General features: G+C 37.2%; 1 protein-coding gene across 3 annotated transcripts in view; it reads left to right on the top strand.

Annotated features, from left to right (window-relative positions):
• Positions 1-12,051, top strand: part of Ckap5 (cytoskeleton associated protein 5) — a 95,263-nt gene that overhangs the window by 39,435 nt on the left and 43,777 nt on the right. For all 3 annotated transcript variants that reach the window (XM_057780844.1, XM_057780845.1, XM_057780846.1), the window contains 6 exons: positions 1,005-1,118; positions 4,862-4,966; positions 7,283-7,372; positions 7,475-7,639; positions 8,502-8,630; positions 9,886-10,068. In XM_057780844.1, the coding sequence (XP_057636827.1) occupies positions 1,005-1,118; positions 4,862-4,966; positions 7,283-7,372; positions 7,475-7,639; positions 8,502-8,630; positions 9,886-10,068 (786 nt within the window). The remainder of the gene's footprint in view (positions 1-1,004; positions 1,119-4,861; positions 4,967-7,282; positions 7,373-7,474; positions 7,640-8,501; positions 8,631-9,885; positions 10,069-12,051) is intronic.

Genomic DNA, 12,051 nt, shown 5'->3' with positions numbered 1-12,051 from the left:
GGGTTCACTCCTCCATTGCTGGTGGGAGTACAAACTGACACAGCCCCTTTGGATATCAGTATGATGATTTCTCAGAAAATTAGGAAACCTACCTCAAGACCCAGCAATACCACTTTTGGGTATATACCCAAAGGAAGGATGCTCAATTGTACCACAAGGACATGTGCTTAGCTATGTTCTTAGCAGCATTGTTTGTCATAGCCAGAACCTGGAAACAACCTAAATGCCCCTAGACCAAAGAATGGATAAGGAAAATGTGGTACATTTACACAATAGAGTACTACACAGCAGAAAAAAATAATGACATTTTGAAATTTGCCAGCAAATGGATGGATCTAGAAAACATCATATTGAGTGAGGTAACCCAGACCCAGAAAGACAAATACCATATATACTCACTCATAAGTGGCTTTTAGACATAAAGCAAAGAAAACCAGCCTACACTTCACAATCCCAGAGAACCTAGACAACAATGAGAATCCTAAGAGAGACATACATGGATCTAATCTACGTGGGAAACAGAAAAAGACAAAAGATCTCCTGAGTAAATTTGGAGCATGAGGGCCATAGGAGAGGGTAGGAGGAGAGGAGAGGAGAAGGGAGGGGAGCAGAAAAAAATGTATGGCTCAAAAAAATCATGCCGGGCGGTATTGGCACACGCCTTTAATCCCAGCACTGGGGTGGCAGAGGCAGGCAGATCTCTGTGAGTTCGAGGCCAGCCTGGTCTACCAGAGCTAGTTCCAGGACAGGCTCCAAAGCAACACAGAGAAACCCTGTCTTGAAAAACAAAAAAACAAAAATCAATAAAATACATTTTTATATGTGGATGAAAATTTTATGAATAAAATAGACCTTATTAACTATGTTTTTGCCATTTTGTTTTTTAGTTGACTTTAGAAAATGTTTCTGAAACAACAAAAATTCAGGTCTTTAAACTGATTGAGTATAAGACATTTATTCTATTCTTATTTTATGTTCCTCTGTGATTAATATTCTCTTTTCAGGAGGCAAAAAAATGGCAAGAGAGAAAAGAAGCCTTGGAGGCTGTAGAAGTACTTGTGAAGAACCCCAAGCTGGAAGCAGGCGATTATGCAGATTTAGTCAAAGCATTAAAGAAGGTAAATGGGAGGAGCTTCAGCGTTGGTGTCTGTGGGTGATTCAGTGGGCTTCTGTTTCATTTAAACAACTTACTTTTAAATCACAAAATATTGCCATTTAAGGAATATTAGTAATAATATTTTAATCAGAGGTCTCTATCTTTTAATAATTTAAAAACTTTACAGTCCTTTTAGAGGAATTGGTTTTATCTTAACACTGTATTTAATGTGGCATTGTTAGCTTCTATCAAAGAAAATAGAATCTTGCTGATCTAAAGCCAAGTCTTAGAGTTTGATAAGATGAGCTATGTCAAGTAGTGAATGATACCAGACTGTAGTAGATCAGAATGACAGGCAAAATGTGGGACACTCCTGTCACATTTTCACTTTCCGTTTTCTGTGTGAAAACGTCTCATTAATTGATTTTGTTGGTGGTTGTTCAGGAGACAGGGTCTCACTATGTAACCTTGCCTGTCCTGGAGCTTGTTGTGCTGACCAGGCTGGCCGGAACTCAACATAGATCTACCTGCCTTTCTGCCTCACCAGTGGTGGGATTAAAGGCATGAACCACAGTACCTAACTATCAGATTTCTAAAAATAACTAAAAGGGAATTGCCTATGGGGAAAAAAAAAAGAGTTCAACAGACCTGAATCCTAGGAGTGGGAAAGAAAAAAGGCACTGAGAAAGAAAAAATGCGGTTCTGGTAGCTTGTAAGTTTTGCCAGTACTTTTTTATTACTCTGTATTCTAATTCTCAGAATGTCACACAAAATACTTTTGATTTCCTTATTAATAGTGATTGATATCTACATGTTAGGATATTAGCTTTTCAAGAAAGACTATTCTTGGGATATAGATGTAATTTCTTCCAGTTTTTTCATATTTCAAAACATGGAGCTTCAGCATTCATGACTTAACAGTATAGGCCATTTGTGTAAAACATGTAATCTCTCACTGCTTTGTCCAGAGAGTGACTCTCTCTCTCTCTCTCAACTTTATATTTTCCTTTTGGTATTTCTGGGTATCAAACGCAGAGTCTTGTTGAGCATTCTCTACCAGTGAGCTACAGTTCCATCCCATGGATTTGTATTTAAATAGACATGGGAAAATTTGTGAAATGCTTTAGATAGCATTAAAAAGTACTTTTCCTGCTGGGTGTGATGGTGGCACCTGCCTTTAATCCCAGCACTCGGAAGGCAGAGGCATGTGGGTCTGTGTGAGTTCGAGGCCAGCCTGATCTATATATAGTAAGCTCCATGACAGCCAGAGCTACATGGCTTTTTAGAGACAAAAAAACAAAACAAAACCCTTTTTTTCTTCAGATGAAGGGAATAGGGAGAATAGTCAAAGTCTGCAAACGAATGAAAATAAAATTGTTATTTATAACATTTAAATTTTTATATTTGATTTTATGAACACGTACAAATATACAAATTGGAATGCATATTGTTACTTTACAATGACAGCAAAATAGGAGTGGTAAAATAGAAGAAGGAAACTTAAAGATTAAGATGCACATTGATTCCTCTTCCCTCCATTGATAATTTCTTTTCTTTATGATACCTAAATCAAGTAATTCCCACTGTGGGAAGAAGTACTCATTTTGAAATTCCGTATGGTATTTCTAAAAACAAGGTCGTATCCTCCTCCGCTTTTTTTTTTTTTTTTTTTTTTTAAGGTGTCTCTGTATCCCTTGCTGTACTAGAACTGCTCATGCCCAGACTGGCTTCACACTCATGGTGATTCTCTTGCCTCAGTTTCCTGAGTAATAAAATTATATTAAGATTATCTTTATGAGCCACCGTGCCTAGCTGAAATAATTACTCTGTCTTTTGAGTTGTTACCTGACTTATAATAATTTATGAACATATTTTTGTCAACCTTCAGATTAAGATTTTATATTTATAGTATTTTATTATATTTTCTCCATATTTTATATGTTCCTGATTTTATTGGGGGTCCTTTATTGTATCACGAATAATAAAAACCCAGAGACAGGTATGGGTTTTGACGTGAAGATCAGAAAAGCTAAGCAGCAAAGCCACTATTTTTTTTTTGTTTTTTTTTTTTTTTTTTTTTGTTTTTCGAGACAGGGTTTCTCTGTGGTTTTGGAGCCTATCCTGGAACTAGCTCTTGTAGACCAGGCTGGTCTCGAACTCACAGAGATCCGCCTGCCTCTGCCTCCCGAGTGCTGGGATTAAAGGCGTGCGCCACCACCGCCTGGCTCACTAATGAAGTCTTACCTTGGGCCTGGAGAGATGGCTCAGTTGTTAAGAGCACTGCTTGTTCTTCCAAAGGATGAAGAGAGAGAGAGAGAATGGAGTTGCCGTATAATACTGGTTTTGAGATTGAGCAATATAATAGTGATATTAATGCCTATGAGGCATGTATAGACCTAGATTTGAATCCACACTTTTACTAACTGGTGACCCTAGAGCAAATTTACCTCTATTTCGTTTTTGAGATTTCCAAAATTAAGTTAATAATACGTACTTCATTCAATTCTGATGAAAATTAAGTTTAAAAAGAATTACAAATTGTCTCCAAAATTGTGGAACCTAACATGTTTTTAATAAACATTAATTTTTTAATTTTTTACTCCTTAGGAAATATAAGTGCCAACTATTAGTATGGTATGAGTGTTGTGTATTAGAGGTTGTTTGGTGCAGAGACTCAAGAATGAAGCATTCTGTTTATGGAATTAAGGGACTAGGTAAAATTCAAAGCAGTTGGCTTCTACTGGGAAAATGACTGGAAAACTAAAGAAGGATTTGTGGGCGCTTTAAAGTAAAACAGCAGTTTAACACCAACTTAGACAACTTACTATGTATGGCAAACTGTTACCAGGAAGGAGCCCAGTCATTACACAGTTTTGCTGAATTGATGCATACCTGTGAATTTAAATAAGTGTTAGATTTGGGGGTTTTAGGAAGGAAGTAATATAAACTGCTGAAGGAGAGTCTTCTAGGAGAAATGAAAGGAAACTCAATTACTAATGTGCCTGAATGGTTGCTGCAAGGCCGGAAACTCCATTACAGGAATGGTTACAATGGGATTTGCAGTTTAGAGTCCTCATGGACTTGCTAGTACCTACAGCAGTTTCTACTGATGCTTCCTTGGTTTAAATAGTACGGAGATAGGGCTGAAGAGATGGCTCAGTGGTTAAGAACATTGGCTGCTCTTCCAGAGGTTCTGATTCAATTCCCAGCAACCACATGGTGGCTCACAACAATCTGTAATGAGATCTGGCCCCCTTTTCTGGCATGCGGGCATACATGGAGGCAGAATGTTGTATACATAATAAATAAATAAATAAATAAATAAATCTTTAAAAAAAAATACTACAGGGATATTACTTTGTTTCTTTCAGAAATGTTTGTGTGTGTTTTTCCTATTCCAAAGTAATGACAGTAGACTTCCAGCTACATCCCCAGTCAGTGTGTGTGTCTCTCTCCTTTCCCTTCCCTTTCCTTTCTTTCCCTTTCCTTCCCTCTCCTGCCCTCCCCTCTTCTCCTCTTCTCTTCTTCTCTCCCTTCCTTTTCCCTTCAAAAAAAAAGAAAACAAAACAAAAAATATTACTACATAGTGGAGGCATATAAATTCATTATCATCAAAGAAGATTAAATTTTCGTCTTTTGTAAGAAATAAAAAGGATTATCAACTGATAATTGTTGGCATAGTATCTTTCAAGAATTCTTTTGAGAATACATTTCATTTCTAGTACCCCTTTACAGGTTATGACTATTTTCTTTTTACCTTTACAGGTTGTTGGAAAGGACACCAATGTCATGTTGGTAGCTTTGGCAGCAAAATGTCTTACTGGCCTGGCTGTTGGACTAAGGAAGAAATTTGGACAATATGCAGGACATGTAAGTAACATTCCTTTTAGATATAAATTTGCAAAGTTACCAAAAATTGTAGGCTAGTTTATTTTATATTTTAAAACAGCTTTTGGGGGGCTGGAGAGATGGCTCAGCGGTTAAGAGCATTGCCTGCTCTTCCAAAGGTCCTGAGTTCAATTCCCGGCAACCACATGGTGGCTCACAACCATCTGGATTGAGGTCTGGTGCCCTCTTCTGGCCTGCAGACATACACACAGACAGAATATTGTATACATAATAAATAAATAAATATTTAAAAATAAAAAAAAAAAAACAGCTTTTGATAGAGATCTTTATATATTGGACAAGGTAAGCTTCTCACTGCATTTTATATCTCTTCAGTGTAACTCATATAGAAATCAGACATTTGGCCTACAGTACTTAAGTTAAAATAAAGTTGGAAAACTGTAGGATTGTGCATTATAACTCACTAGTTAGGGGAACATCACAGCATGTGTAAGGGCCTAGGTTGTCTTTCTAGCCACTCTGACTCAAGGGAGAACAAGTAATAACCCAAATCACAATGAAAATGAGAGTAGGGAAAGCAAAGTAAAGCTGTAAGTAAAGGTAATACATGAAATGTGTTTCATAGTTTTTTCCTATTTAAAAATCCTGGCACTCAGGAGGCAGAGGCAGGCAGATCTTTCTGAGTTCGAGGCCAGCCTGGTCTACAGAGGGAGTTCTAGTACAGCCAGGGCCACACAAAGAAACCCTGTCTTGAAAAACCAAGAAATAAGTTAATAAGTAGATAATAAATAAATGATAACTTACTTAAAACATTTTATACAGGTTATACTAAGCTATATCTCAATTTAATTTATTCTAAGGAAATCTGAAGGCATTTTGTTCAATATATTTTCTTTATATAAGTGACGTACCAATCAAGTTTAGTATTAGAGTTAATAAATTGAGATGTTTTCCTTAACTATGGCCAGTACTGGTTGCCTCTAAATTTGGTCTAAATTAGCTAGAATGAGTTACCATTCTGACTGAGAGCATTTGTCAGTTTTATTGTCACCTGCCTGCCACTCCTTCCTCTGAGTGGTTAAAGACATGTACCACCACACTCAGCTTAACTAACAGAAAATAAGTTATTTTCTGTTAGTTATTAGGATATTTTATACTTTTGTATTTTAAAAGTAATTTCAAAAAAAAGAAAAAAGAAAAGAAAACTACTTTGTGTGTGTCACAGGGGGCGGCGTGAGGGGGTGTTTCAACACAGGGTTTGTTTGTACATCCCTGGCTGTTCTGAAACTTGCTCAAGGTTGTCCTTGAACTCACAGAGGTCTGCCTGTCTCTGCCTCCCCAGTGCTGGTATTTTGCCCCCTGGCAGAAAAGTGCTTTTAAAATTGATACTAATTTGCTAAATATGAGTTGTTACTGGTGGTTCTATTTAACTTACTGTTTAGCTTAAAGATGTTTCCATTGGGCTTTATTTGAAATTTTTTTCTTTAAAATTAACTAGTATTTGTTCTGACACGTGGTAGGGCAGTTAAGAACACTTCCTGTCTTTGGTGAATATTCCATACAAATACAACCAAGAATACAAGAATATGTGGTCATTCATGGCTGCTTTCCTTTCCCTTAGGTTAATTTTGACAGTTTTGACCAGCAATACTATAATGTGTGTCAGTATTTCATTCTTGGTTTCTTTGTTGTTGGTGGTGGTTTTTTGTTTGTTTGTTTGGTTTTTCTAGACAGGGTTTCTCTGTAGCTTTGCAGCATTTCCTTGGAACTAGCTCTTGTAGACCAGGCTGTCCTCCAACTCACAGAGATCCACCTGCCTCTGCTTCCTGAGTGCAGGAATTAAAGGCATGTGCCACCACTGCCTGGCTTCATTATTGGTTTTTGTTCGTTTTTGTTTGTTTGTTTGTTTTTTGTTTTTGTTCTTTTTTGGTGGGGTGATTGAGACAGGGCTTCTTTGTGTAACAGTCCAGGCTGTCCTGGAACCACGAGACAGATGGGATTGTCTCACAGAGATTTGCCTGCCTCTGCCTCCTGAGTGCTGGAATAAAGACGTACACCACCACACTCAGCCATTCTTGCTCTCTAAAATTAATTTATTATATGTGTTTTGCCTTTGTGTATATCTGTATACCAAATGTGTACATGGTGCCTGTGAAGGTCAAAAGATTGAATTGCATATCATAGTTCTGGAGTAGTGGATGATTGTGAGCCATTACGTGGATACTGGGAACCAAACCTGGGTCAGCATGTGTTCTTAACTGTTGAGCTAGCTTTCTAGCCCCAACAGTACTTCATTCATATGTGTCAGAATATTATTCTTGCTGTTCACTCTTACAGGTTGTACCAACAATTTTGGAAAAGTTCAAAGAAAAGAAGCCTCAAGTGGTGCAAGCCCTTCAGGAGGCGATTGATGCAATCTTCCTCACTGTAAGTTAATAATATAAAACTCATGGTTTTGTCTTAATAAATATTGCCACTCTAGTGATTTGACTGTAGTTGAAGAGAGCTCATTGACATTTTCTTCCTAAGACCACACTACAGAACATCAGTGAGGATGTTTTAGCAGTAATGGATAATAAAAATCCAACCATCAAGCAACAGACATCACTTTTTATTGCAAGAAGCTTCCGTCATTGCACTGCTTCTACCTTGCCGAAGAGTTTACTAAAGCCCTTTTGTGCTGCTCTGCTTAAGGTAATTGGGGGGACAGTTTATGTACTTTTTTCCTACTGGTTGTATATTGACTGCTTGGCTTTATGTAGACTGTGATCTTTTAAGGAGCAGACACTCTGAATCCTAATTTTTGTAACTATTATGTTCTACATTTGAAGGACAACAAGATAGCCAAGTATAAGTGTCAAAGGGTCATTGGGAGTAGGGCATTTTAGACAGAAGGTAAAAAGAAAAAAAAGCATTTATGGGCTGTTCAGAGGTCATGCAAGCATCCTGAATTAAATCCCCAGATCACTTTTGAAGGTAAAGGGAGAGGACCAACTCCATGAAGTTGTCATCTGACCTCCACATGTGCTATCATCATATACATATGAATATATATATATATATATACACACACACACACACACACAAATAAATTTAGTGTGTGTGTAATTTTTTTTTAAGCATTTTCAGGGGCTGGAGAAATGACTTAGCAGTTAAGAACTACTCTTATAAAGAATTCAGGTTTGGTTTTTTGCACCTACATGGTAGTTCACAACTGTCTGTGACTCTAGTTCTAGGTGCTCCAACTCCCTCTTCTGACCTCTGTTGGCACCAGACATGTACATGGTACACATACATTCATGCAATCGAAACACTCATACACATCAAAGAAAATTATTTACATTAAAAAAATGACATTTACTTGACAAATAGATTAACTAGAGAGCTCTTCAACCTAGAAAGGATTGTAAAAGATTAACTGTTAAATGGCAAAAGAAAAACTACACTTAACCTCAGTAAGTTGTAAAAGGGAAAATTCTTACCCAGCAACTATTGTTGAGAATAAAATTAATAGTGACAAGAGTTCTTTTTATTAAATACCTTTACTTCTATATAGCACATCAGTGATTCTGCTCCTGAAGTCAGAGATGCTGCATTTGAAGCATTGGGTACTGCCTTGAAGGTGGTTGGTGAGAAAGCGGTAAACCCATTCTTAGCTGATGTTGACAAACTCAAACTTGACAAGGTAGGTTATCTCTTTGCATTGCCGTTTGCAAACCTACACCTCTCTGTTGAACTGTTGGCTGCTGACAGATTCTGGAGGAGGGGCAGACATTGTCTTCAGTTCAGCACACTATGCATTAATGGATAGTTCCATACCCATGGTCAACACAGATGGCCCTGGTTAAACTCTATGGGTTAAAGAATGGTACAAAAAGGCATTAATGTTGGAAAGAATTGAATTGTACAGAGGGTGGTGTGAGTAATAGGGATGAGAGAATTATGAGTAGATAAGTGTTCCAGGAATTGGAATGCACTGTATGTGTATGTATGTATATGAATCATCAAATAATGAGCTTAATAAAAGATAAAAGTTTTCTATAGCAGAAGTTTCTCTGAATAGCCCTGACTATCCTGGAACTCAATCTGTAGACAATGCCGGTCTTGAAACCAAAAATCCACTTGCTTCTGCCTCCTGAGTGCTAGAAGTAAAGGTGTGTGCCACTATGTCTGACTCTTATTGCCAGTTTCTGTAAGAAAAATAATTTATGCCGGGCAGTGGTGGTGCACACCTTTAATCCCAGCACTCGGGAGGCAGAGGCAGGCGGATCTCTGGGAGTTCGAGGCCAGCCTGGTCTAGTTCCAGCTAGTTCCAGGACAGGAACCAAAAGCTACGGAGAAACCCTGTCTCAAAAATCACAAAAACAAAAAAAAAAAAAAAATGAAAAAAGAAAAATAATTTATGTTGCAACTATGTGCAAGCATTTGAAATCAGTTTTGGAGGGTGCTCTCTGGAAATTTTTTGTTACCAGTTTTGTCTTTTCTGTATTACTAAACAAGAAAACACTGATAATTAACTATTACTTTATTCTCTAATGACAGCTCAGAACAAAGTTTTCAGGCAACTTCTGTTTGATTAAATTTCAATCTAAGCTGCGGTGATACAATAGTAGAAAAAAACACTTTTCAAATTACAACCCAGCTAAAGCTGAGCGACCAATCTTTAGAAAATGTGATATAGAAATGTACTTTCCTAAATACAAATGTTCTTCATCAAAATTATGTCTGTTATAGGTATTTTTATAATTTTAATTTGTGAAGAAATAAAGCATAAGTCATATGCAGTGCCAAGAATGTCGCAGTAGAATTCCAAAAAAAAAGATACATAATTTTTTTTCTGAATTCTTATGTATAGTTGTGGTTTAATGACTTCTAAGTAATAATGTAATGACTGTGTTTAAAGTTGTTTAACATAATAACGTTCGTATTGCTTTCTCTAGATCAAAGAATGTTCAGAAAAAGTAGAGCTGGTTCATGGTAAAAAAGCTGGTTCTACATCTGAAAAGAAGGACTCCAAGCCTGTACCAGGAAGGGCTGCTGCATCTGGAGCTGCAGGGGACAAAGACACAAAGGATGTTTCAGTACCCAAACCAGGACCTTTAAAAAAAGCACCTACTACTAAGGTTAATAGATTTTTGTGACAAGATCTTACTCTAATCCATGCTGGTCTGAAGCTTACTGCGTAGCCCAGTCATGCCTTAAAATCACAGTACTTGTTGTGCCTTAGTTTCCCAAGTGCTGGGATTAAAGATATGTACCACCTTATAGTTGGCTTAATAAATTAGCTTAAAAAATAGAATTTAGTAAGATGGAGCCTGGGTTTCATATTTGTTCTTCCAATATGATTTAAGAAATGGGTTCCTTGACCACATTGCAAATAGAACAGCTTTTAATAAAGACATAGCATTATGTCTCTTTTTAGTATTATGTCTTTTTTAAAGTACATTTTTCTCTTTTAAAACCTGCCTGGAAGCTGTCAAGGTGACTCAGTGGAATTCCAAGCCTGATAACTTGAATTCAGTCTCTGGTATCCACACAGTGGAAGGAGAGAAAAAAACCTCAAGTACATGAACTAGAGTATGTATACACACACAAGATAGATAGATAGATAGATAGATAGATAGATAGATAGATAGATAGATAGATAGATAGATAGATGATAGATAGATGATAGATAGATAGATGGATGGATGATAGATAGATAGATTATAGATAGATGTAAAATTTTATTCTTTAAAAATCTGACTAGAAATAAAAGTAGTTATGTCTTTTTTTCCTATTGTGTTAAACATTTTAACTCTTTTTAAGTTTACAGTTTAGGTTATAGAGATAAATCATTAGGTAAATACCAGGGCTGATCACCTGGTCACCAGGACCTATGTGATGGAAGGAGAGAACTTACTCTGTAAGTTTCCATCTGATCTTCATATACTATATGTCCATCCATCCCGTTCTGTCCCATGCTCTCCTCAACCTCCAGAGTAAATATGTATGGCTGGACAAGTGACTCATCAGGTCAAAGGTGTTTGCCACTAACACTGACAGCCTGAGGTCAGTCCTTAGATTCCTCGGTGACAGGAGAGAATCAAGTCCTGTGAGTTGTTATCTGACTTCCACGTATGTGCTAAGAAGTGTACACACCCATACCAGAAATAGTATGTATTAAAAATTTAAAAATAGAATCAGAGGCATCAGAGATCAGATTGTTAATCTCAAATTTATTTGTAAATATAGTATAATTCTAGTTCATTTGTTGTTGTTCTTTGAGATGGAGTCTTTTTACATAGCCCTGACTGTCTTGGAACTATGTAAACTGACTGGCCTAGAGCTTACAGAGATGTACCTGCCTCTGCCTCTGCTTACCTAGTGCTGGGGTTAAAGGCATGTGTCATCCCGGCCCAGCTTCTAGTTTGTTTTTTTAAAGACTTACTTTGTATGTGGATTGGTGACAATCCATAGAGGCCAGAAGTAGTCTTTAGAACCCATGCAGCTGGAGTTTCAGGCAGTTATCCATCTGATGTGGTTCCTTGGAACTGGGCTCCAGGATTCTCTAAGAACAGCAAATGCTTGTATCTACTGAGCCATCTCTCCAACCAGGCCCGAGTTCATCATTTTTATTTTGTTTTATTAACTCATTTTGAATTAGAGGTTTTTAATATGCAACCTGAAGATCAGCCAGGTAGTCCATGGATGATCTTTAGGTTTCTCTGTGTTTGACATTTGGTAAATTCTATAGACAATGAAAATATGTTTATTTTTGAGGTGGTCTCATTTCAATAATTTTTTTTTTTTTTTTTTTTTTTTTTTTTTTTTGCTTTTTCAAGACAGAGTTTCGGGGCTGGAGAGATGGCTCAGTGGTTAAGAGCATTGCCTGCTCTTCTAAAGGTCCTGAGTTCAATTCCCAGCAACCACATGGTGGCTCACAACCATCTGTAATGAGGTCTGGTGCCTTCTTCTGGCCTGCAGGCATACACACAAACAGAATATTGTATACATAATAAGTAAATAAATAAATATTAAAAAAAAAAAAAAAGACAGTTTCTCTGTGGTTTTGGAGCCTGTCCCGGAACTAGCTCTTGTAGACCAGGCTGGTCTCGAACTCACAG

This window comes from Chionomys nivalis, chromosome 9, assembly GCF_950005125.1.
Source record: "Chionomys nivalis chromosome 9, mChiNiv1.1, whole genome shotgun sequence".
NCBI classification, from domain to species: Eukaryota; Metazoa; Chordata; class Mammalia; order Rodentia; family Cricetidae; genus Chionomys; species Chionomys nivalis.
Note: the sequence above shows the minus strand (reverse complement) of the source record. Positions and strands in the feature narration are given on the sequence as shown.